This window comes from Paramormyrops kingsleyae, chromosome 7 (genome assembly GCF_048594095.1).
Source record: "Paramormyrops kingsleyae isolate MSU_618 chromosome 7, PKINGS_0.4, whole genome shotgun sequence".
NCBI classification, from domain to species: domain Eukaryota; kingdom Metazoa; phylum Chordata; class Actinopteri; order Osteoglossiformes; family Mormyridae; genus Paramormyrops; species Paramormyrops kingsleyae.
In genome coordinates, this window is record NC_132803.1 from 8,766,673 (window position 1) to 8,791,107 (window position 24,435).

The following is a 24,435-nucleotide window of genomic DNA, read 5'->3' on the forward strand; positions in this document are numbered from 1 at the left end:
CCGATTTCCGAAGGAGCCATCAGAGTCGGACCAGCTATGAGGAAACTGTGATTCGGATACGCTGATATGCTTCAGGCTAAAACTATCCGGTTTGTAGCCTATACTTCCCATTCTTGGACGGGACACACTCTCCCCTCATAATGCTTTTGAGTATTTGGTGTGATTATCTTATAACCACACCCAATTCGCGTGCGTGGGTCTGTTTCCTGATCAGTTTTGTAAAACGCGGAAATCCACTGACTTCCATGGGCAATTCGCAAGGGGAAAAGGGGGAAGTTCAATCAGATGTGTTAATTACCTCCGAGACTGAATAATACGCACATAATAGAGACTGGAAAATAGTGGGCAAACATGTCCCAAGATGGGGGGTGTTACACTTGGATATGGACGTGTTTTTTTGAGTACTCGACACCAAAAATACTGCTGATCCGAAGCAGGAAAGTAGGAGCGATCAACCGATTTATTCAGGCTGTAATCATTGGATACGTGATCGGGTAGGTTTGTACTTTAAAATAGTGGCGGGGAAAGAAAACACAATCTATACGTAAATTCAGCCATATTTTTACAATAAAATGATAGAATCTAATTCTAAATCCACATTCAGGTGGCACAATGCAAGCAAAATCCTAGCTGTAAATACGTAACGTTTACTTTTAAGCGTTTGGTTGAAATTAGATACTGTAGGAGAACCAAACGTCGCTGCTTAATTTCTTTTTTAGCACCTAGTTTCTCCCAGTCATTGACTTAATAGCCCGACTTTTCTGCTGTGTACTGAGGAACGATTCTTACACGTTGTTATTCAGTAGAGTGTTTAATGCTGACACGTTTAAATCTGTTACATACATTTCGAGGATACATAGCCTACAACTTTGGTCAGCTGGCACTCGCATTTACACGTATACGTAAGAGTTTTATTACCTTCTAAGTAGACCGTAGGACTTGCAAACTACCTCAACGCTTTAGATGCGGCTCATTTTAGGTTTATAATGGAATAATATAGATTTCTTGCCTGTGCGTGAGAGTCTGAACGCGTGATTGTCACGCCAGATGCGTGTGAGCTGGCGGCCGTGTAATTGGTGATCGAGGGGAACCTATAGACTGCGAGCGCCGGAAATTTGGTCTCTGACGACTCCCGCCTGCTTGGATTGGAAACCAGCCGCTTTCTTTTTAGAAGTGTAGGGTGGATATTTTCAGACTGTAACTTTACCCCTATCTCCCCCTGTGTCATTTGCATAGGTATGTATGTGTGCTGAAGAAAGGCTACCAGGAGACTGACACTGTTTTGAGCTCTGTCACCACCAAGGTCAAGGGCATTGCACTGACAAACACCACAGCAATGGGTCTGCGTGTTTGGGACGTGGCTGACTACGTCATCCCCCCTCAGGTACCAACTAAACCCGAGAAGGAGGTAGAATATCTGCTATCTTGTACCCCCAGCCCAAGCCCAGCACCCACTCCTGGTGTCTAGACTTTGCCATCTGAGGTGGGGGTCACTGGCGGTGAAAATCTGTGCGATTAACAGTTGTAAGTTAACTATTTTCAGGCCACCAGCTCAGTACACAAGTCAGCAGAGAATGATTCAGCACTGTCCGGTCTGAAGCTTTAGACTATAGTGTCATAACGTCTAGTAATATTGATGATAATTTAAATGAAAAATGTTGCCATTGCTTGAATTGAAACTTGGAATGAAGGCCGGACCAAAGCTCACTGAAAAACTATGCTCTGGAGGTGTTCCTGCGGAAGTGGAAGTGGCTCAGACCAGCTGTGTCTGAATCATTACGTCCTTCACCATGTTCAGCCATGTCACGCTGTTTATGATTTACTTTCATACTTTGCTTTTTAACCTGGTCCTCGGGGATTTCCCAGGCAGTCCACATTTTTGCTCCCTGTCACCTCCATACTGGGGGCTGGGAGAGAGTGAAAACCTGTTCTGCTGGATGGGGTCCTGGGGGGGGGGCTCCCCTAAGGCCAGTTTGAGAAACACTTTCTTTAGAAATACTGGTCATTTCTAGATGCATAAGAATTGGTTGGTGCCCTTTAACTACACATTAATGGACCCTCTAAATGGGTTACTTTGAAGGGTTATTGACCCCTTTTCTGTTTTTCATAACTGGCTGGAATATGATACAGAAGATTTAATCTATTATCATCATCATCATCATTATTATTATTTTTTGCAAAACTTGAGAAAATAACTTTGCTTCTCCCCATACCCCCACACACTTTTTATAGGAAGAGAGTTCCTTCTTCGTCATGACCAACATGATCATCACCCCAGGTCAAAATCAGAGTCACTGTCCTGAGGTAAGCGGCTTGGATAGATAGCCCTGCTCCATCTGTGTTCTGCCTCCACCCAATAAGTAGTGAACAGGTTGCAGGTGCATCTGAAGTAATTTTTTTTTTAACTTTATCCATTCTCTAAGTCTTTCCAGAGGCAGAAAACATGGCTTTAAAAAAAAAAAAAACAACCAAAAAAAACCGCATTCTTAGAATCTTATTTATGGTGAACGTGAAGTTTACCAGTATTGTCCGTTATTCAGATCCCCAGTGCAACAGCTAATTGCTCATCAGATGGCGACTGCATGGCGGGGTTCAGCGACACACGCGGGAATGGTGAGCCTTCCCTAAGGATCCCAGTACTGGGGCTGTTTTCAGTTCAAAAGCCTGTTATGAACATGAGAAAGTGTTTAGATACAGAGATTTCATTCATCTTGTGAGGGGAATTTTAGATGCTACAGCAGCAAGACACATTCCATGGAGAAGTGAGCAATAAGATAAATGAAACTGCATTTAATATATAAACTACATTTTCAGTCAGAAGTTGTGGTTTCTTGTGTTTTAGTAGTTATAAGCACTTATCAGTGCCACAAACGAAATGAAAAGGTAATGGCAATTAAGGAAAAATACAACATCAGATGACAAACACCACCTATGGGGTGAAGACCAGGCTGATCAAAATATAAACCTTTTATAGTGACTACAATAGGACAGACTAGGCTTTCTGTTGATTACACTAAAGGTATTTTTCTGAAAGTTCTATCCAGCACTGCTAGAGAAGTCTGCACTAGCTGGCTGTGTAGCCTTGATCTTCCTATTTATCCCCCCCCCCCCCAATCTGCTGAATAAGCACTGTGAATCAGATCCACTGACAGACCGGAAGGCTGCAGTCATGCCGCTAGTTTTATTGCTTATTCGATGCGGCAGAGTTTTTTTGGTGGCTGCTACATTTTAACTGATAATGTGCACTATTTAAAAAGTTATTTTTACAGTTATTGTTAATTGTGTTGAATATGTGGGGAAACTGCACCCTCTGTCAACGAATGTTTGAGTTTTAAATAACGTTGTACCGTTAAGGAATGGTTGTTTAAAGGAAGGTATGTCTTTCTATGTAGATTGTGCTTCTGCTATGTAATATCTAACTTAAATTTCTCTGAGATGATGCTAAAGCTTATTGGAAAGGGTTACGATAGACATCGGAGTAAAGCCTGTCTATCTTGTTCGAGTCTTTCTTTTCCAAATCGATCTGTGCATCTGTTGGTCAAAATCGAACATAAAACACTGTGAAAACGATTGAGTATACAATTATGGTCTTTTGAATGAGGGAGATTTATTGACTGCAAAATACAATAAAACGATTGGCAGTTGGATTTAGGGTAACATTCTTTATATTTATGTAAGTGGTATGATAACACTATTCAGTAGATCAAAGCAATGTGCAGATGCCATTGAATTAAGCTATTAACCAGAAGCAGTAACAACAAAGTGTATTTTGTAGCAGCCATACAATAGCTAACAAAACCATTCCCCTACTTATAAACATAGCAATCAAAAGCCATTCTTCTTCTAAACAGAAGTGAGTGATGTCACTTCCATCAATGCCGTGAAATTTCAGAATAAAAGTCTTGGATTGATCAAACATTCCACAGTGGATTTCCAGTCTGTCAGTCGATCAACCTCACAGTGGATGTTCAGCAAGACACTACTGGGAATGGGCTGAAGGTTAGGTGAATGTGTAGGTCATGTCATCACCGATAATCCTACATCTTTCGTCGTCTTCAAAAAGTTTTGACTGTATTTGCAATGTGTGCAGTTTAACCAAAATGCTAAAATGTGCGGTGTACTTCTGATGGGCACTGAATATAAACACAGGTCAAAAATGTATAAGGGCAAGAAATGAAATTCAGAGACAGCATGTAATTACTGTATGTCGGGGAATCCAGAGTGCATGGTGTATACAGTCCATGGCAAATGAGAAGTGTGAGGGACTTGAAGAAGAGGAGACCTGTGTCTATTGGTGATGAACATTCAATGAGAAACGACCTCTGCAGGTGTGCAGACGGGGAGGTGTGTGAACTACTCAGCCTCAGCCAAGACCTGTGAGGTTTTGGCCTGGTGTCCATTGGAAGAAGATGTAGACCCACCAGAGTGAGTAATAACCATTGTGGCTGTACCATTCCCAGACCTTGCATTGTGGCACAAGGTGGCATTGTCAGGTTATTGTAGCATTCTTATTGTAGCAGGTTACTGTAGCATTCTTATTGTAGCAGGTTATTGTAGCATTCTTTGCATCAATCCAGATCACCTGATGGGAGTGTTATGGAGCCAATGTACTGGCTTAGCGAGGCTTCTTGAAGCCTACTTCCAAGTTTTGCATACTACGAATTGTAGTTCACTATTAAGCAAGGTATATTACCATAGGAATTTGTCACATACCGAACTTGCTCCGAGCAGGTTTAACAGCAGGCTTTTGGATTGAGTTGGGGGTATATCCCGCCATTTAGCATTTAGCATATATATGTAGCCTCTATACGTAGCCTCTGCAAGTGCCAGACTTGGACTAAGCAGTAGGGATGGCTGATATCGCTAATTTTGCATAGCAGATGTTTTATCCTGATACCGATATTCGGTGTTGGTCCCTTTGCAGCCCCTTGCCAGCTGCAGATTGGTGGCTCTTAGCCTGCATCCCTAGTTTATAATGCCGACTCCACCCCATTAATGGGAACCTGCTCAGACAAACTAGATAAATGAATCAACTTACTGAGTTGATATCCACCGTTGTAGTACATGTGATTGCAAAAACCAGGTTTAAGCTGTTAAACTAGTTAACCCATTGCTATTCAAGGTTATAATAGTTTTGGATTTTTCATTATAGTTTAGTTTTATTTAGTTTTGACCTTTTTCCCTCTAATTTAGTTAGTTTTAATTAGTTTTTAGAGCAGGTTTGCTAGTTTTAGTTAGTTTTAATTTTTTCTAAATGCTTAGTTTTAGTTTAGTTTTTATTAGTTTTAGTATTAGTTTTCATTTTTTCATACTTTGGGTTATTTGTCAGGTGCAGGATTCAAAAAGATCAGTAAGTATTGTGTAATAAAACTCAACAAAGGAAACCATTTCAAAAAGTGTATTCAGTTACTTTTGAACAACCAACCATCCACAACAACCAACACTCTACAAGATAGCAGCTTATGTGCAAAATGTGTGTGATACTGCTTCTGATGTTGGATACAGGTAGTGTGCCTGGTACGAATCAAAATAGCCAATAGACTAAAGACACACATGAACATAAGAATATAAACCCATTCACGAGGCACACGTCACATTTCTTGACAGCCAGGAGTCTCAGGGAGCTCAATCTGAGAAAAACATTAACAAACTCAAGAACCATTGCACAACAGGATTGTCTCAGCATGGAAACCCAGACTTCCCTCTCTCCGGCCACTTCCTCCAGCTCCACTGGGGAAATCCCGAGGCGTTCCCAGCCCAACCGAGACATATAGTCTCTCCAGCGTGTCCTGGGTCTCCCCCGGGGGCTTGATGCTGATGTGCTTTGCTTTTCTATGTTAACCATACGTCCAATATTGTAAACAAAAAGGAAATGAAGTCTTGTGGTGTTCCTGCGTATTTACTAACCAGCAGCTGTTTGGTCAGTTCATTATGGTTGTCCCCTCCTTCCCGGTGCTACCTGGCCGGGATGTTGCTTCTCTTTCGGGGGAGCTAATCAGAGATGCTACTTGGTCAAGGTACTCGCGATTAGCCGTCTTATGCGAGCTTCTCAAGTGGACTTTCAGATTTCGTCACCTGTTTCTACAATGCACCTGCTCTTAACTGTCTCGCTGTCATAGTGAAAGAAATTCCAGATAGGACTCTGCCGCCTTCTCCCAACTTTTGTCGTCGCCATTTTTCCAGGTAACGCGGTGAGCAAAAGCCGACTGTAAACAAGAAGTGACGGACAGAGGTGCCGTACGGTGCTGCCAGCTCACGTAAAACTGCTAGAGCGAAATAAATCGACATAAATAAATTGACAAAGACGAAAACGAAGGACATTTCATCTATAATTTCAGTACGTTTTAGTTAGTTTTGTCAACGCACAATACAGTTATAGTTAGTTATCGTTTTTTCTTTTAATTGTCGTTTTTATTTATTTCAGTTAATGAAAATGTTTTTTCAATTCTAGTTTTCGTTATTTCGTTCGTTTTCGTTGACGATAATAACCTTGGTGCTATTGCGTAGACTCTGGGTATGTAAAGCTTGCTTCATATCGTAGTACATCACACAGGTTGTCTGGTTTTAAACTAAGAGGTTTAACTTGTGTCCCCCCCTGCCCCCCCAATTGTCACAGACCGCCAATCTTGGCAGCAGCCGAAAACTTCACCGTTCTGATTAAAAATCACATCCGATATCCCAAATTCAACTTTAGCAGGTGAGTTTGCAGGTGATGATATGATGTGGCTCTTTAGTAATACAGTTACTCCCCTGGTTATGATGGTCCACGTTACGATATTTCGACTTTGATGGGTAGATGTTTTTCACTTTCAGTACATTATTCAATACATTACATAGTATATCGAACACTTTACTATAAAATGGGCAAAATCATTATCACAAAACCTAACTGCAGGCTAGTGTAAGTGTTCTAAGCATGTTTAAGCTAGGCTAGGCTATGATGTTTGTTAGGTTTACTGTATTAAAATGAACTTTCACCTTACAATAGGTTTATCGGAACGTATCCCCATCGTAACCTGGGGAGAGGCTGGATATAGTATTTGTCTCTTTGGTAGTAAGGAATCAGATTTTTTTGAGAATTTTAGGGAGTGGAGTTGTACGCCAACTAATAGTAATAAGACTACTACGACTATTAATAATAATTATTATTAATAATATTATTTAATAACTCTTGTCTATTTCTTCTAAGTATCTACATTATATTTACATGTATTTCTGTGTGTTTCCATGTTCTGCATGTGGATTTACTCCGGGTTCCCCTCCTGCAGTCCACAGACATGTCTTTCACCTGAACCTCCTGCATCTGTCGTGTCTTTCACCTGAACCTCCTGCATCTGTCGTGTCTTTCACCTGAACCTCCTGTATCTGTCGTGTCTTTCACCTGAACCTCCTGTATCTGTCGTGTCTTTCACCTGAACCTCCTGTATCTGTCGTGTCTTTCACCTGAACCTCCTGTATCTGTCGTTTTTTTTCATCATTTTCTTGTCATGCAGAAGGAACATCCTGCCCCATATCAACAGCACCTACCTGACAAACTGTGTATTCAGTCGCACCACCGACCCAGACTGCCCCATCTTCAGGCTCAGGGACATCGTCTCCGAGGCCCAAGAAGATTTTCAGGACATGGCTTTAAATGTCAGTTTGTTTTTCTTTGGTTATTATATGATTGTATCGCCAGACCAGTTTAGTCTCGCTTGGGATTAGACAAGATTCCTTATAGCATATCTCTGGTCTCTCCACACAGGGTGGGGTGATGGGCATCCAGATTAGGTGGGACTGCGACCTGGACATGCCAGAGAGCTGGTGCGTTCCTAAATACACCTTCCGACGCCTGGACAACAAGGACCCAGAGAACACTGTGGCACCTGGGTACAGTTTCCGGTGCGTAGGATGTTTGGGTGACTTATGCCCGTGTCGTCAATATATATATATATATAGTCACCTGGAGTGTTGAATGATGGGTAAAGTTAATTAATTTATTCATTTGGTAGTGCAAGGTACTTGATGATAACGTTCAAGTTGTTTATATACTCGTGAAATATGGATTCGTTTTTCCATGCTTTGAACTGTTAGTTTGACATTGCTGAGCCTAAGAAGCGAATTACTATCCACACATTAATATTGACTAGGGCCCCAGAAGAGACATCACTGACCTACTACATTTCCATTACTACTGAAACATAAAATGAGCTTTGGAGTTTGCATCATAACTTTTTATGTAAAATTAGCTTTTCATCATACAAGAGGAATCATGCCCGTATACACAATATTCTAGGTGGGGTCTTACCAAGGAATTATATAAATGTAACATCACCTCCCTTGACTTAAACTCCACACACCTAGAGATATAACCCAACATTCTATTGGCCTTTTTTATTGCTTCCCCACACTGGTGAGAGTGGGACATGGAAGCATCAACATACACACCAAGATCTTTCTCCTTGCGATGTTTAGTATGCAACATGAAAGTAGAGGCATTTTTGATCTGAGGATACAGTATGAGAGTAACCATTGTCACTTGCTTGACAGATTTGCAAAGTATTACAGTGACGGCGAAGTCGAAACCAGGACACTAATCAAAGCATTTGGCATTCGGTTCGACGTTATGGTATTTGGCAAGGTGGGTCCGCTCTCCGGTGAGGGAAAATGGCCTGACTGTGAGGGAGTAGATGGTGGTGCTTCGTAACCCTTGATCTGAGAGTCGGCGCACCTGTAAAAAACCAATGAGAAGTTAATTTCACATCATTTGCTGGTGACTGGTGTTTCCTTGCTGCAGGCGGGCAAATTCAACATTGTACCAATGCTGCTAAATGTTGGCGCGGGACTTGCCCTCATGGGTCTGGTAGGTGCCTTTTTTAAACAGCATGTGATGACATGACCTTAATATCGGGGGTGGTGTACCGCTCAGTGGTTTAGTGCCTGTGCCGGAAGGTTGTCAGTTTAAATCTCTAGCTCAGCATAAAAGTCACGTTACCATCGACGCCTTCAGTAAGGCCCTTATCCCCCCTGAAAAATGCCCCAGGGGGTGCTGAATAAAGGGCTGACTGGGTGCTTCACTCTCACCTATGTCTGTATACCTTTACTTGTACAAACGGCAAATAAATATAATTTCATTTCATTATGATGAAACATTTAACCAAGCAATGCAGTTTGTACCAAGAAGTGTTAAGAACTAGATTTTGATTAGGGGCAGGAATTAAACTTACCTTTTGCCATGAGATGGTAAATATGTCAGTATTCAGTCACCACATGATTCTAGCATGAAGCTAATAACAGTTTATTTAAAGGTTACAGTTGTATGTGATTGGATAGTATTGACTTTCATGAAGAAGAAGAACATATACAAGGAACAGAAATACTCATATGTGGATGACTTTGAGTTGGTGAGTGGCCCTTACCTTTTGAAAGCACAATGCCTGTGTATCATTTTTGTAAATTGAGTGCTATCGCCACGACAGGGCATTCACGTTAATATGCTGACATTTAGATTCCGGATGTTTCTTTCATTGAAAGTGTCCTGATCAGAACCTCCCAAATCTTTCATCAGCTTTCTGAAGAAATTCCCTAAGGACCTTGGGTACCATCCTGCTGGAGATGGACGTGGCAGATGGACGATAAGAGCAAATAAAGGTGCTGACTCAGCATTCTGGGAAGTAACTGCAACTCAGATTCAATAGCCCATGAACTGTATTTTTTTTTTTTAATACTGTTTAAGTCAGGTTAACTTGTATAAATATTATCTGCGTATGTTAATGAAACAATAAATCAGGTGATTAAATGCAGCAAATGAGATGTAGTCAAATGACAGTATGCTACAGTGGTAAATCTATGTTTATATTTTGATACCAATGTTGATAACAGATATATATGTATGTGTGTCTAAGGCTGATCTCACCTATTGCAATTCAGTGTTTAATTTATGCATTTAACGAAATGTATAGAAGGAGCAGGATTTAATATTACATGAGTTCTTACCCCCCCCCCCCCATTCATTCCAATTTGGGCTCCTGCTACAAATAATAGCAATAATTAATAATTTTCCAGAATTAATATAATGTCACAGTAAAACAGACTGGGTCCAATGTATTCCGTCAGGCTGCTGCAAAAAATGCATTGAAATTGCAAAGAGCTCACTCTACCCGTACTGCTTAAAGGCAACTGTACTTTATTCAAATTATCAACCAGATACAATATGTATAGATTAGTAAAGTATCAGATCATTGGCAAATCCTTCATTCACCACAGGAGGGAAAAAAAAAAAAACATGCGTTTGTAAATATGGCGATATGTTGGCATGCAGTTTTGTTTGCTTGCACACTACGTTAACTATGGAAAGGAGTGCACTACAGTTTCGGAGAAGGTAGGTCACCATGATCGTAGCCCTTCAGGTGGGAGTGGGCAGAGTCTCGGCGAAGAACGAGCAAAGGTCGAAGGAGGCCCTGCGTGCTGTGGGATGCGGGGCGTGGCTCTGGGTGCAGTGTTTGCTGTGTGGCCGCTGAGGGAGCTTAAAGGTCAAAGGTCAAGCCCTTAACCTACTTGCTCATACATAGTGTATCTACACAAAATGATGTCTAACAAGTACAACAGAAATCTCTTGCTAAAGATCTGGAGACTGGGGAATTCAGTTAGTGTGAACTCGCATTTCTTGATTTCTGATGGCATTTAAAGAAGTCCGCCTTTTTATGCAAGAGGCCAGTTTCAACAATGTTCTGGCACGACATGGTCTAGGTTGGAATTCAGGACTGAGGCTCTCAGCCTCACGCCAAACCAAACAAACGGCCTTTGACAGTTTCGCCCGGCACAGCCCACTCCCAGTTTTCATACCAATATTATTGTTTACATATTATTTCTAGGTTTAATCCTGGTATAGTTAAATTCACTATTACATTGTACAGGTTTATTATAAAGATCTGCAATGAAGCAATCAAAATATGGCACAATTTACAGTCCTAAAGTGAACTTGCACCAGAGCAACTCAGTTATCAGGTAACAACGATAACAAACAGGCTGACAAGGTCGAGAATTTGCACCATTCAGTAAAATTTGGTTATGCATAGTACAGTAATAGGTAAAAACAGCACGTCCAGTATACAAAGTGTGGCACTGTTTGGAGAGTGACATGCAGGGACAATTAAAGCCAGGGTAGAAGTACCAGTGGTTCAGCCCCTGTGTGTGACCCCCTTACTCCCACTTCATCACATGTACTGGTCACGAGGAAGCATGAGCATGCTAGTTAGCATACTCGTCGGCATACTTGTGAGCATGCTTGTTGGCATACTTGTGAGCATACTTGTTGGCATACTCGTCGGCATACTTGTGAGCATACTTGTTGGCATACTCGTCGGCATACTTGTGAGTATGCTTGTTGGCATACTCGTCGGCATACTTGTGAGCATGCTTGTTGGCATACTCGTCGGCATACTTGTGAGTATGCTTGTTGGCATACTCGTCGGCATACTCGTCGGTATCATCCAGGTAACCCCCACCCCCCGTGGACGTGGGGACATGCTGGAGGTGACGGGTAAGCATCGTCCTTTAAGGGTCACAGGATCCATATTCTTAACTTACCCCCACCTGCTCAAAGTGCAGTTTTTCTGTGCAATTACATACAGCCTTATGAAAGAGTAACAAAGTATGTATCATATAAATGCCAGTCATTGTATGCACACGCAGTAGAGTATATATACAATATATGCATACATTTACCCTAAACAGTTACCACTTTCTTTATACTGTATAACATACACTTCAGGTGAAGTTACATTAAAAGTATGTTCGACTTCAATGTCCATGGAAGTGTAAAGCATCAAAAAGACACTTGGCCACGCCCTCAGAGCTATGGTGGAACACCTTGTGACGTTAATTCTACATCTTGGTTTTTTATTGTGAATACTGGTTGACGGTACAGGTTACTGGTTTGGACCTTCTCTGCTCCGCCTTCGTGGGCCCACTGGATTAGCTGGTTTATGTTGTTAGTCCTGAATTAAAATTCGCCTCAGTACGTTTTTGGTTTAAGCCTCTCCGTCACGCGCCTTACAAGAAACCACAAAGAATTATTTTCACCCCAGGAAAAAAAAAATCACAGGCAACAAAGGAGTAAGATTTTTGGAGTTTAGATCCAAATTAAGTGTCTGAAGGCAAAGCTAGAACTGACCAGGGTGCAAATAAACCATAGAGTAGGTGCTAAGCCTACTTGGTGTGTCAAATTTTACACAGAGGTCTTTGAAAGTCAAGGACAGCAAAGCATTAAAAGATGACAGCACATACTTTACGTCGAGGCAATTCAAAGAAGGATGGAGCCATAGCAACTAGTGGTGTAACGATTCATTAATTCTAAGTGATATATTGATTGTTAAGGCCAATTCAGTCGACAACAAATAGATTCATATCGTTAAACCATGACAATATGCTAAAATGCTGCTGGAAAATATCTTGCACAATGAAATCTAGAGACTCACCTTCATTGAGAATAAAGAGCACTACATTACAGTACATTTTATGTACTTTAGTACACCATCAGAGTAAGCTATTTATATATATATATATCCAGAAATAGTTGTACAAATACAAGACGGAATATTTCTTGTGCAGACATTTGTGTTTGAGATGGAGATTTTTCAACATATTCTGTTATTGAAATCGAACATGTAATGTTAAGTCTTTTTGAATTCAATTCCTAAAATTAGCTTGTTTCATTGCATTGAGTATCAATCATGTACTCAATCAAATCTTACTGTATCGCAGTAGCAATTCAAATATCACCTGACGTCAAATTGCCGCTGCCTTGCTAAATTGAAATCGAATCGTATTGTGGCAAAGCTTACAATTTACGCCCCTTATAGCAACAGGTTTATACATAATATTATACAGCCATGTGTAACCAGCGGCATGTGCGTTTATTGCAGCTGTATAAGGTGTATCAGTTTGACAGCAAAAGCAACTTTACACGCTTCTTGGATGCTGCGTTTTGTTCTCGGATCAGAGAATCGGACGCGGTTTTTTGTCCTCCAACGTTGTATCGTCCTTTTATGAAACTTCAAAGGGACTCAAACCAGATTCCTTTGTACTGAGGGCAAAAGCTGACTTTTTTTTTCCCCAAATCACCTGAATAAAATCATAACTCCTACAGCATTAACAGTATTTAACAACTGAGAAGGATATGCATATCATTTTGTTTTCCTTTACCCGCCACTGTACACAAGTCTTAGTCACATAAATATGTAGTATGGTACAAGATGGGCGACCCAAAGGGCAGGCTACACATTCACCGTCCAGCAACCCATCCGCACGTGACGGAATACTGACCGAAGCGGGAAAAAAGGAAAAACTCACATCTATACCTCCAGGGCCCTTGGATATGATGGGAATAGAGAACGTCGGCGTGTGTGTGTGTGTGTTTGCGTTTAGGAAAACGGGGGATTCAAATAGAGGGTGCCGACATAGAGCTTCATGCCAGTCGGACCCCCTCTAGTGGTGGGGGATGGAACAACAGTGCAAAATGAAAGATGTCTGGCGAGCCCCATTCAGGTGCCAAAGGTCACAAACCCCAAAGCGAAGCGCTAGTGAGGACGCGGGAGCCTGGGGCCCTCTGGAGATTAGGAGAGCACGTCGTCCTCACTGACGAACAGCAAATCCATGCTCCTCATGCCTTCTCCACTCTCCTGCTTCCTGGGAGGGGGGGTTACAATCATCAAGACACCAGTAAGTGGCTGGGAAGGCTGGAGCTGCTTACCTTACCCTACTGTGTGTGAGATGCTAGTAGCAGAGCTTAAACCCAGCTAACACCTACAAAAATGTGCTGTCGTTTCCTACAGAGCACATTCTCTATTGCACCAATCCTGCAGGGACACTGGAAGTAGAAACCTTCCATTTCCATGCAGCTAAACACACACTAAGGGGCGAGTCCCTTATTTCCCTTCCTTACACATGCTAGTGTGTAAAGTAACTGTCTCCGACATGCCAGTTTTGCAAAACCTCCAGCAAGCCACACTGTACATTATAGTCAGATGGGAGACAAAGGCAGGGCAGTGGTTATTACTGTTACTATTGTTATTTGACGGGGAGGGGGGAGGGAAATGGGATTCCTCATTGTTGCATGCATGGGAATGAGGAAGCCTGTGCCGGTTAGGGGTTCTCATGCTGACCTAGGCATTGGTCACTAGGGGGCAGTGCTGAGGTGCGAACCCCATGCGTTTGAGGAGCGAGGCTCATGCAGGGTCTGGGCACAGTGACCTTTTACCTTGCGCGACCCTGAATGTAGCACTGTTTCTGACTGCCTGTCCTGCCTCGGCTACGGCGCGGGAGGGAGAGAGGAACGGTGACAGGGTTTGCTGCTGTGAGAGACGGCGTGTGCAAAAGCAGGCTGGCCAATCAGCACCACTGAACATCAACTCCGAAACAGCCAGGAAGAGACTGTATTTCTCTCTAGCGATTAGGCCTTATGAGGGGTGACATGCAGTTTGCTGGCTGTCAACAGGAAACATCTCTCAGTCCCATCCACCATCACTGTCCCCAAACTCAACCAGCACCCTTTAATGAGCCTCCCAGCACGTTATACTGAAAAACAGTATTAAGCGTTATATTAATTTAGGATTTGGTGTATCTGGCTATTACACTGGAGCCAGTTTCATCGGCCTATGTGATTGTGAGGACGCTATATCGCTAGACCCCCCCCCCAGTCCAGTCAGGGACTCACGTCAGTATGCCCCCAGTCCCAGACGGGCTGCGGTCCTCCCTCCTGCCCCAGTCGAAGGGGTTCCCAAAGGAACGTTTCCGGAGCATGGTCCGGACCAGAATCTGGGGAGGGGGGACACAGGAGCGACATTAGAGGAACGTTCAGAGAACGTCAGAGCAATGTAGCTCATATTGGGCTCGATACACACTCAATCAGCTTAATCAGCCTGGTATTTTAACACAGCCTAATAAGGGCTCATTTCACCTCCGCCATGACAAACGCGTTGAACTCCCCAGTGAGCTGTATGTGCAGGTTTCTGCTCCAACCTAATTACTTTATAATCTCTGTTGTTTTTCACTAAATGATCAGAGCACATCTGCAGATTTCAGTGATTTGGGAAGCATTAAAATTCTGAAGGGAAATTCATCAGCGTAATTAGCCGAGATAATTAACCATTGATTTAGCTGATTAAGCCAGGATTTGACTGAAAACGTGCAAAAAAACACAAGGCCAGGCAGGAAGTTTCTCCATCCATATTTTAAAGATTTGATGATACAGCCCACAGCTCCTGATAGGCAGACAAGCTGTCAGTCATTGAGCAGGAGGCGTAGCTTAAAGGACATACCACTGTGGCCAGGCTGGGGATGTGCTTAACGGAGTTCTCCACCTCCTCCTCAGTCACCTCGATAAGGGTGCAGTTGTCATCCTCGGAGGGCAAGGGCTCAGCACCGTGCCTGGTCACCCAGGGATGCACCTGGCAACGGAGGACAATGGAGGTTCATCACTGACTCAGGACTCTACTCTGGCGCTGACTCATACACTCAAACACACTCTGTGCTCGCTTGGCAAGACTCGTTCAAGAAACAACACATGCCATAGAGGCATATATTCACACTCACACACACCCACACACACACACACACGCTCACACACGCCAGCCTCGATCGCACTCAGAGAGAAAACAACTCTGCATTAGCTTCAGATTTTTAAATTAATACCACCAAGACACATATGATCCAAAATATGAAACATGATATTCTCAGTATATTTTATGAACCACGTAAAAATTCATAAAAGGTTTGGTCCGCCTTCAAATATTCCGGAATCTTCCACATGTGAGTGCGCAGTACAGAATGACGCAGCTCTTCACAGATGCTCACAGAAACAGGTAGGTGCACATGGAGTCAAAGGGGGGGGGGGGTCTCAAACCTTAATCTGGGGCACCGTAATTCTGGTCTCAGGATTCTTGTCCAGCATCTTAAAGAGTAAGTCTTTTAAATCCTCAGACACATCTGCACTGTGGAAATAAAGAGACCTGCCTGTAAAGACATTGTGTGTTTGATTTCAGAGCAACTTTCATATTATATTGTAATGCAAAATTTAAAAAACATATGCAAGTTGTGTGTATTTATGTGCCCTGTGATGGACTAGCATCCCGTCCAGGGTGTAGCTCAGCCTTCTGCGGTACTGCCTGCGACAGGCTGCAGGTCCCACCTGCTCCCACCCTGGTCAGGATAAGCAGTCTGAGGCTGGATGGATGAAGCGATCTCCTTCCTACGCGAGTGTACCACAAAGATTTTGTTTGCTGTCTGACTGGATTTAATGAATTTCAGTAGGCTGAAAGTAATTGTTAATTAGGGTAAAACAGGAACTCAATGGCAACTGTGTGTGTGTGTGTGTGCGTGTGTGCGCATGTCCGTGGGCACCCACTGCTCCGGAATCTCCAGAGGGTGTGTCCTGATCTTCTGGTGCAAACTCAAGATCCGCTCGTCCATGAAGGGACACTGGAGGGGGAAAGGCAGGAAGGTCACGGCAGAGGCTGAAGGATCAGGCCGCTGAGCAGTTAAGGCAGGAGCCGAGACCCATCGAGGGGGGGTTTGCGTCGGCCATGAGCATTTAGCAGGAAGAAGCCAGCAAGTACAGAGGAGCTTTTAAAGTCTCCCAGTTGAGTCTTAAAAGAAAGGCTTCAGGCGTTCTGTTAAGCTGGTGCACTAACACCATACACTCCAGGAAATATCTGGCTCCCAGACAGGAAGGTGTTCAATGGGAAAACACATAGAAGCCTGATAAGGGACAATGTGGAATGTGCAGCCATGGATACAGGTGCCAAGAGGGCAAATCACTGCTTGTGTTAATAGCACAGACTTAAGGTGGAATGTATACTGATCAAGCATCAGACATTATGATGAGGCAAAAAACTTAGAAATTACCACTCCGAACACGAAACAATACAGAGTTACTCCCATGGCCCAAACATCCAAGGCCTGAAAGATAAAAACACAAAAGAAAAAAGAAGCTAATTATCAAAATAATTAAACTTTTTTGCTTTTCTGATCCTAGTCAATTCTCATTCAATGTTAACTAACATTACATGCTGGGCTGATCTAGTGGGCCTTCCAGTTGCCAAAAACGGCCACCAGGGGGCGATGCTGGCTAGATTTACCTTGCCAGAGAAGTTCTTCCTGGTTTCGGAAAGTGCCTCAGGGGCCAGGAAGGCCGGAGTCCCCACCGTGCTGGTCAGGAGAGCATCTGCTCCTTCAAACTGGTTACTGACACCGAAGTCTGCAATTTTTACATGTCCGTCTTCGGCCACCAAGAGGTTAGACGGCTTGATGTCCCGGTGAATTATCTTCTGGTAATGCACTGGGGGGGGGGGTGCAAATGAATTGGGCGGAGTCACTTACTCTTTAGCGGCACCGTGTCGGTGGTGATGATCCACAGTTAATACGGCTAGAAACTAAGTGGTTTCAACCGGGGTCTCTTACGACCCAAAATGTACCGATTGGTTTAGCCATGATTTACCTGTCAAGTCCATTTCCAGAGGATCCCTTTAAATAATTTAAACAGCCAGACAGGATGTGCATCACTCTATACCTGCCTTTAGCTTTAGGTAGAATAAACAGTTCAGGTAACGGGCTGCCGATGCCCCGGTTGCAACCATATGTCAACAAAGAAGTTAGCGCACTAATGCTAACAGCAGCACCGGATGGGCCTGACCGCCCCAGCGAGGCTCCCCCAGGCCGCCCACTCACAGTACTCAATTCCCCTAAGCAGGTCCTGGAAGTAGAAGCGAGTCTGGTCCTCGTTCAGCGACTTCTCTGTGGGTACCTCCATCACGGCGCTGCCGGGGGGGGAGGCGGGTGTGAGTTTGGGGTCAGCCCACATTAGAGCTCATGACACGTTCTGCCCCTTGGGGGTGCCAAAGCCGCGGCAGGTGTACTCACCCTTGTTTGACGAGCTCGAACACTGGGGAGAGAGAGACGGAAATGCCAGAATGCAGCGTTAAAAGGCTAATTGTTCAATCAGAAAATATTTGCAGAACAGAGACACTATTTAAGCAATTCCAGCTCGGATGTTGCCACAGATATTAAATTAATAGAGCAATAAAAAATAAATGTTAGACTGTGGAATTTATGTGTTTATGCACATATGTACGAATATTATATGGACAAAAGTATTGGGACACACCTCTTAATTATTTAATTCAGGTGTTACATTCAGAGCCATTGTCACAGGTGTATAAAAATCAAGCACCTATACTTGCAAACAATTGTGAAAGATTGGGTGATTCTGAAGAGCTCAGTGAGTTTGAGCAAGGTGATGTCATAGGATGCTACCTTTGCAATAAGTCAATCTGCGGAATTTCTTCCCTGCCAGATAATCCACGGTCAACTGTAAGTAGTATTACTGCAAAGTGGAAGCGTCTAGGAACAACAGAAACTCAGCCACGAAGTGGCAGACGACGGAAAGCAACAAAGCGGGGTCGCCGAGTGCTGCGATGCGTGGCGCGTAGACGTCACCAACGGTCTGCTGACTCAACTGCACAGTTCCAAACTTCCTCTGGCATTAATCACAGCAAAAAAAAAACCTAGTTGGGAGCTTCATGGAATGGGGCTTCCATGGCTGAGCAGCTGCATGCAAGCCTCACACTGCCAAGCAGAGTCTGGAGCAGCCTGATGGGTGAGTCTGGGTTTGATGGATGCCAGGAGAACATTACCTGCCTGACTGCATTGTGCCAGCTGTAAAGTTTGGTGGAGGAGGGATAATGGTATGGGGTTGTTTTTCAGGGGTTGGGCTGGGACCCTTAGTCCCAGTGAAGGGAACTCTTAATGCTTCAGCATACAAAGACATTTCGGACAATTCTATGCTTCCAACACTTTGGAAACAGTTTGGGGAAGGCCCTCTTCTGTTCCAGCATGACTGTGCCCCAGTGCACAAAGCGAGATTCATAAACACATTGTTGGGTGTGTTCGGTGTGGAAGAACTTGACTGGCCGCGCAGAGCCCTGACCTCAACCTGATAGAACACCTTTGGGATGAACTAGAATGGAGTTTGTGAGCCGGGCCTTCACATCCAACATCAGTGGCCTGACCTCACAAATGCTCTTCTCCATGAATGCACAAAAAGTCCCACAGACACACTCCAAAATTTTGTAGAAACCTTCCCAGAAGAGTGGTGGCTGTTATAGTTCTGCGGGGGGGGGGGGGGGGGGGCTACATATTGATGCCTATGGATTTATAATGGGATATCATAAGAGTTCCTGTAGGTGTAATGGCCAGGTGTCATAATATTTTTGTCCATAAAGTCTATGTATATAAACGTAAAGTTATTGTATACGATACACAAGGTGAGTGGGGTGGAGTTTGTGAGGAGCTTTACCCATGTACAGATGGTCCTCGCTGGGGTCGTCCAGCACCTGGGGGAGGGAGGGATACAGACTCAGTTAGCAGCCACACGAGTGAGGGATGAACCTCCTGCATCTTACAAACGACAGATCGCAGTTGGCATGGTGCTGAGGGGATAAAGACTGAACACTTCAGATCCCAATGTGTACCTGAACATCACTAAAGAAATGCCAGAATTTAAGAAAGTCAAATTTAATAACTTCAGGCATCAACTTGACAACAAAATACCCCCAAAAAAATTTAAACCTCCAACCCAACCCCAATATGACCCCAAAATCTCTGAGAGAGAGCCATCCGGAACCCATATCCATTCACACCGGGTAGTAATCTGCACAAAAAAAATATCACAGGACCACTCATGGGAGGACAGTCTGCTGCTCAGGTCTGGCCCTCAAAGCAGATGGTCCAAGCCCCATTGGTCGCCACGGCAACTTGAGGGCCCACGTGACGCACTGTGCCAATTGGGCTGAAATGTGAACCCCCCCCCCCACCCCCTCGACTTCACCCAACTACATTCTGTGCACCATCTAATCCAATGAAATGGGGGTCACTGGGAAATGGGTGCGGTCAATGCTCGGGGTTTGAGGAGAATGACGCAGAGCCCCTGACCTCGAAACTGCTCTAGAGCGTCTTTGGAATGAACTGGAACGCAAAACTGGGGCAGAGCGGAGGTGGCCCAGTTCAGCACTGGAGCTTCATCGGACGAGGTATGGAGCGAGGAGGACCAGCTTTCTAACCACAAAATAACAGCAGTTGTGCTTTTCAAGTTCTCTCTTAGTCTGACATGGTGGCTCACACCCATGGGTCTCCTCGGTGTCTGAAAACAGAGATCAATACCCCAGGGACATGGGTATTACCTCACTCTGTCAATCTGTACCTGCTCTAATCCAGCGGGAAACAAGTAACCAATAGAAAGAGTGTTACACTGCCCGGTGATTAACAGCAGGAGGTAACACCCCCCCCCCACTCGCTCTAAAAGCCCAGGCTTGACCGTAATCTCATCTCATACCTCCACCAGCTTCACCACGTTGGGGTGGTCTAGCTTCTTTAAGATGGCGATCTCCTGGTAGACCCGTTCAAGGGGCCCCTTGACTTGAGCTGAGGTCTCCGGGGCCCCTTTCGCTCCTCTGGGAGGTGGCCGCCCTGCGAGGGAGAGGGGCAGAAATCAGGATTCAAAGGAAGAGGCCATCCATATCACCCAACAGTCCAACTGATTCACATCCTGGCTTTGGTGAAATATGACCCGTCAAAATTGAGGCCTCAAAGCTCAACCCACCGTATTTCAACAGGGGATCTTTATTATTTCAAACCGACCCCCCTACAGCCCTAAGGGGGCCCATAATCACGACCCAGAGACCAAACGGTTAAAATGTCAGACTCCAAAGATGAACGCAATCCGGTGGCTCTCAGATGGCTGGCAACACCAAACGCCAGGCCGGGGGGGGGGGGGCACGAGCACAGACTGGTCCACGTGTGTGATGGCCCCGTCCCTGGGCCGAGGCGCGGGGGCCTCTTGGCCCAGGCTGAATGGAGCGCGCCCCCCCGCGGGGCCGCCCATCTGGTCTGAGAAGCACGCTTACGTGGGAAGCCGGCTTGTCTCATCAGCCGTTTCTTGGACAGCACTTTCATCGCCTGCGGGAGAGAAGAGAGGGAGAGATAAACCGAGAAAGACAAATAAAACAACTTTTTTTGGTCCACGCTATAAATATTAAGAACAACTAAAACCTCAATAACATACAAATCGCCAGTGTTGCACCTCGTCAGTCTCCACACCACAAACAGGAATCACACACATAAACTGACGGAAGATCATTCCATTATTACACTCAAGCTCAAAAACCATTGAAGTGATGCTTTGCCATTAATTTATTCCTTTAATTGAGTCGTCTGCCAGAGATGCAGGTTTATATTACCATTATATTTTTCTTGCATTAAAGATTGTCAAAATGGTTATATGAAGCTACAGTTTCCATCCCCGCGCTGCGGATATTCCTGCCCGTTCAGGACGCCCACGTAGGACCCTCGAGCGGCACCATATCTTGAATCTTACTGTAGCCAGGATTGGGGGGGCGGGGGAGCATCTAGAATGGTGAAACTCACGTAATAGGTGTTGTCGTCTTCATTGTATGCAAGCTTGACAACACCATAAGAGCCCTTCGGAGAACAGGAGACAGCAGGGAGGTCAAAGGTGAGCTGCTGAATAACCCCCCCCCCCCCTCTGTCCTGCACACAAACACGTGCATGCACACAGTTGTAGACAGGCCCTGAGATGAGCCCGACTGAGGTACTGTACCCCGCAAATGGGATCAAGGTCCTGCTCACCGGACGCACACATGCGCATATCCATGGACCAGAGGTAGATAGTTCAGGTCCAGGATGTACAAAACCAGACCAAGATTTTGTTTCACCCAACTAGTCGAGTAAAAAAGAGTCACAGTCACAGAATCCTCAATTGGTTGGTTGAGACAAAATTTTGGTCTGGATTTTTACTTTCTGGAGCTGAACTATCCACCTCTGGCATGAAGACACACTTTCCCTGTCACATACTGGACCCTCCCCAGTCAGGGTGAGCAGAGGTGCCATCGGAGGGGTGCATGCGTCAGGCAGTGGCAGTGCTTCTACGTCATCGTGTCACGTGGGCGTACGGCCGGCGCCGGCGAAGCACCGAGCCAATGATGGGAGTCGCGTTACCTTTCCGATCTCGTCTTTCAGCTTGTATTGATTCAGCTGCACGCAGTCCTGTCAAAACAAACAGAGGCGTCAGGTTTGGTCGTGAAGGCATTAACCCATGCAACACACAGCAAGGACAGCAAGGTCTTCACGCACGCTGACAGCCAGGGGAAGGGCAGGACAAGCCCAGGATTCACAGCCAAAACATCCACTAACCTGCAAAAGGCTGTTTCTGCCACCTAGCAGGCTGTTTGAGTACTGCAAGTACTGCGAGTACTCTGAGTACTCTGAGTACTCCGGCAGTTTATTCCCCTCAAATTACAGGGCATGAAGACACACTTCGTCAGATGGTTTGAGTCCCCTCTCACAGTCAATTTGCTCCACATCAGAATGATGAATGAACAATCAAGTCTGTGACTGGCGCTGACAGGCAGGAAAAATCGATTACTCTACTAATTTGTATTTATTAGACATGTGACTGGTTGATCTGAAGTGAGCCCTTTTCATCGCTAAGCAAGTAACTGCAACAAACACTGGTCGGTCTCTCAATAGGAGGAAAGTATACCCAAAAACAGCCAACAGAACAGCCACTAAGGACTACATACAAACACTGGTGCATATTTTTTGTTGTGCATAGATCTAAAAAATTGCATCTAAAAGAGGGTTTATGCTACTGTTTGAGAGGTTTGGGGCAGGTGGCTCTTCTACATCCAGCTAGAGGGGACGGTGCCCTGATCCGCCTCCTTACCTCTCACTCCCGGCACACAGGATCTACACTAAGGGTTTCAATATAGTCAAGTGTCAGCTTTTCGAGGTGGAAGTTGAAAATAAACTCACTAGGACCAGATAAAAGGTCTGTGAAAATGAATACTCATCTGAACCCACATGAAACAGAAGAGCACAAATTAATCCCAGCGATACATTAACATATCCCAACATCAGCACATTCTAAAAGCAATGAGAGGATTTCCATGGTAACTTTTTGTGTTTCTAGGCAACATATTCGGAATGATATTACTGGTTGAAGCAACACACGCCAATAGTTTGTTGTGCTTTGATGAAAGGCGGGGCTTCTAAATGGCTCAGCCAATGGCACTCTTCCAAAGTCTATGCAGACCCCTATAGGTGAGACAGTACTTTGACTCCAAGGTCCTCAGTTCTGATGGATAGCCAGGCGCATGCATAAATCATGCCTCCTGACTGACAGTGACCACGGTGTCTTGTACCTGGAGGTTGGTGATGGAGACCCGGTGGGACTCCACCGTGGGCCTGCGGGGGAGGCGCGGCGAGGAGTGTGGGGACGTTATGGGGGAGTAGGGCAGGGAGGGGTAGATGTAGCGGCCGTTGGTGGGTCCGGGCGAGCTGCAGGGCGAGGAGGCCGCGTGAGGGCGCTCCTGCAGGGACAGCTTGCGGTTGGACAGGCTGAGCCTGGAGCGGACCTCCTGGGCCCCCGGCAGAGGCGGCGCCACCGGCTCCGGAGACACGCTGCTGTCCATGTCCTCCACCTCATCTCCCGGAGCGACCGGCGAGGGGCAGCCGCTGGGATCGTACTCAGTCACCACGATGAGCGACTCCATGGCGAGATCGGCGGGAGCGCGGGTGGGCGTGGCTCTTCGGGGGCGTGGTCATGGGGGAGCGGTCATGGGGGCACTTAGCACGGGGCCAGGAGCACACGCAGGGAAACATGGTGCTCCTCCCCGCGCCCTCCCAGCTGCTCCTCCATCGGGACCCGGAGACACGCGGTGCTCTGTTGCTTCTCTCCCACACCGAACACGACCACGACAGGCTCCACCCCTCGACAGCTGGGACCTCTGCAAAGCAACCGGACAACTCGCTGATGGGCGTGGTCTCCGGGAAGCCCACCCACATTTCACCAAGACGTTGACAAACTCCATCAGCTGCCCCCACCCCACCAACCTCGCGGCTTTACACTCAAATCCATGCACCTGCTATAAAGCCCCTCCCATCCCACACTGACACTCGCCGTGTAGTGGTGGGGGGGGGGGGGGGGATCTCCAATGGCCCAGCAATCGAAACCCAAGGAAGAGCGACTCTAAGAATGACTCATGCCTGTATTCCTCTAAATTCTTGGCCCAAATCTCTGCATGCACCGCGCCAAATTCCACACCGTCGCCACGGCGACTGCAAACCTGGCACCGCCCCCGCAAGCCGTCGCCCTTGTGCTTCCCAGCTTGTCTTTGGGTTCCTCGTTACTCTTCTAATTGTTCCCATGATGCTCTGCGGCAGAGCCCCCAACACCTACACACCATAATGTACATCAGTCTCCTAGCAACAGGTGTACATTTTTCCTGGAACTATATTACAAATATAATTAGAAACAAGCATATATACAAAAAGTCAGTGAAAAAAGACCCGAGTCTGTGCACATCTTAACACATTGACAAG

The 24,435-nt window shown here is 45.3% G+C and overlaps 2 protein-coding genes across 6 annotated transcripts in view; one reads left to right on the top strand and one right to left on the bottom strand.

Annotated features, from left to right (window-relative positions):
- On the top strand, nt 1-10,282 carry p2rx4a (purinergic receptor P2X, ligand-gated ion channel, 4a). Of its 4 annotated transcripts, none has more exons than XM_023808314.2 (12): nt 1-89; nt 1,237-1,408; nt 2,233-2,304; nt 2,541-2,613; nt 4,329-4,425; nt 6,617-6,697; nt 7,494-7,635; nt 7,745-7,881; nt 8,530-8,620; nt 8,777-8,842; nt 9,288-9,383; nt 9,548-10,282. In XM_023808314.2, exons 1-12 carry the CDS (start codon nt 67-69, stop codon nt 9,566-9,568), a joined length of 1,071 nt encoding a protein of 356 aa, XP_023664082.2. In that variant the 5' UTR covers nt 1-66; the 3' UTR covers nt 9,569-10,282. The 4 variants fall into 4 exon arrangements, with proteins under 4 accessions (XP_023664082.2, XP_023664080.2, XP_072570308.1 ...); XM_023808312.2 differs by lacking the exon at nt 1-89 and adding an exon at nt 137-494; XM_023808313.2 differs by lacking the exon at nt 1-89 and adding an exon at nt 142-494 and having other exon boundaries at nt 1,237-1,384.
- Nucleotides 10,149-24,435, bottom strand: part of LOC111842083 (calcium/calmodulin-dependent protein kinase kinase 2) — a 19,318-nt gene continuing 5,031 nt past the window's right edge. The window contains exons 2-17 of one of the 2 annotated variants that reach the window (XM_023808359.2): nt 23,256-23,840; nt 22,051-22,098; nt 21,460-21,513; nt 20,940-20,991; nt 20,369-20,502; nt 19,334-19,370; nt 17,899-17,920; nt 17,707-17,795; nt 17,118-17,317; nt 16,885-16,938; nt 16,385-16,458; nt 15,884-15,971; nt 15,300-15,428; nt 14,696-14,796; nt 14,240-14,290; nt 10,149-13,668 (exon numbers count right to left, since the gene is read on the bottom strand). In XM_023808359.2, the coding sequence (XP_023664127.1) occupies nt 13,596-13,668; nt 14,240-14,290; nt 14,696-14,796; nt 15,300-15,428; nt 15,884-15,971; nt 16,385-16,458; nt 16,885-16,938; nt 17,118-17,317; nt 17,707-17,795; nt 17,899-17,920; nt 19,334-19,370; nt 20,369-20,502; nt 20,940-20,991; nt 21,460-21,513; nt 22,051-22,098; nt 23,256-23,606 (1,557 nt within the window). In that variant the 5' untranslated portion in view covers nt 23,607-23,840 and the 3' untranslated portion in view covers nt 10,149-13,595. The remainder of the gene's footprint in view (nt 13,669-14,239; nt 14,291-14,695; nt 14,797-15,299; nt 15,429-15,883; nt 15,972-16,384; nt 16,459-16,884; nt 16,939-17,117; nt 17,318-17,706; nt 17,796-17,898; nt 17,921-19,333; nt 19,371-20,368; nt 20,503-20,939; nt 20,992-21,459; nt 21,514-22,050; nt 22,099-23,255; nt 23,841-24,435) is intronic. The other variant, XM_023808361.2, reaches the window with a different exon arrangement.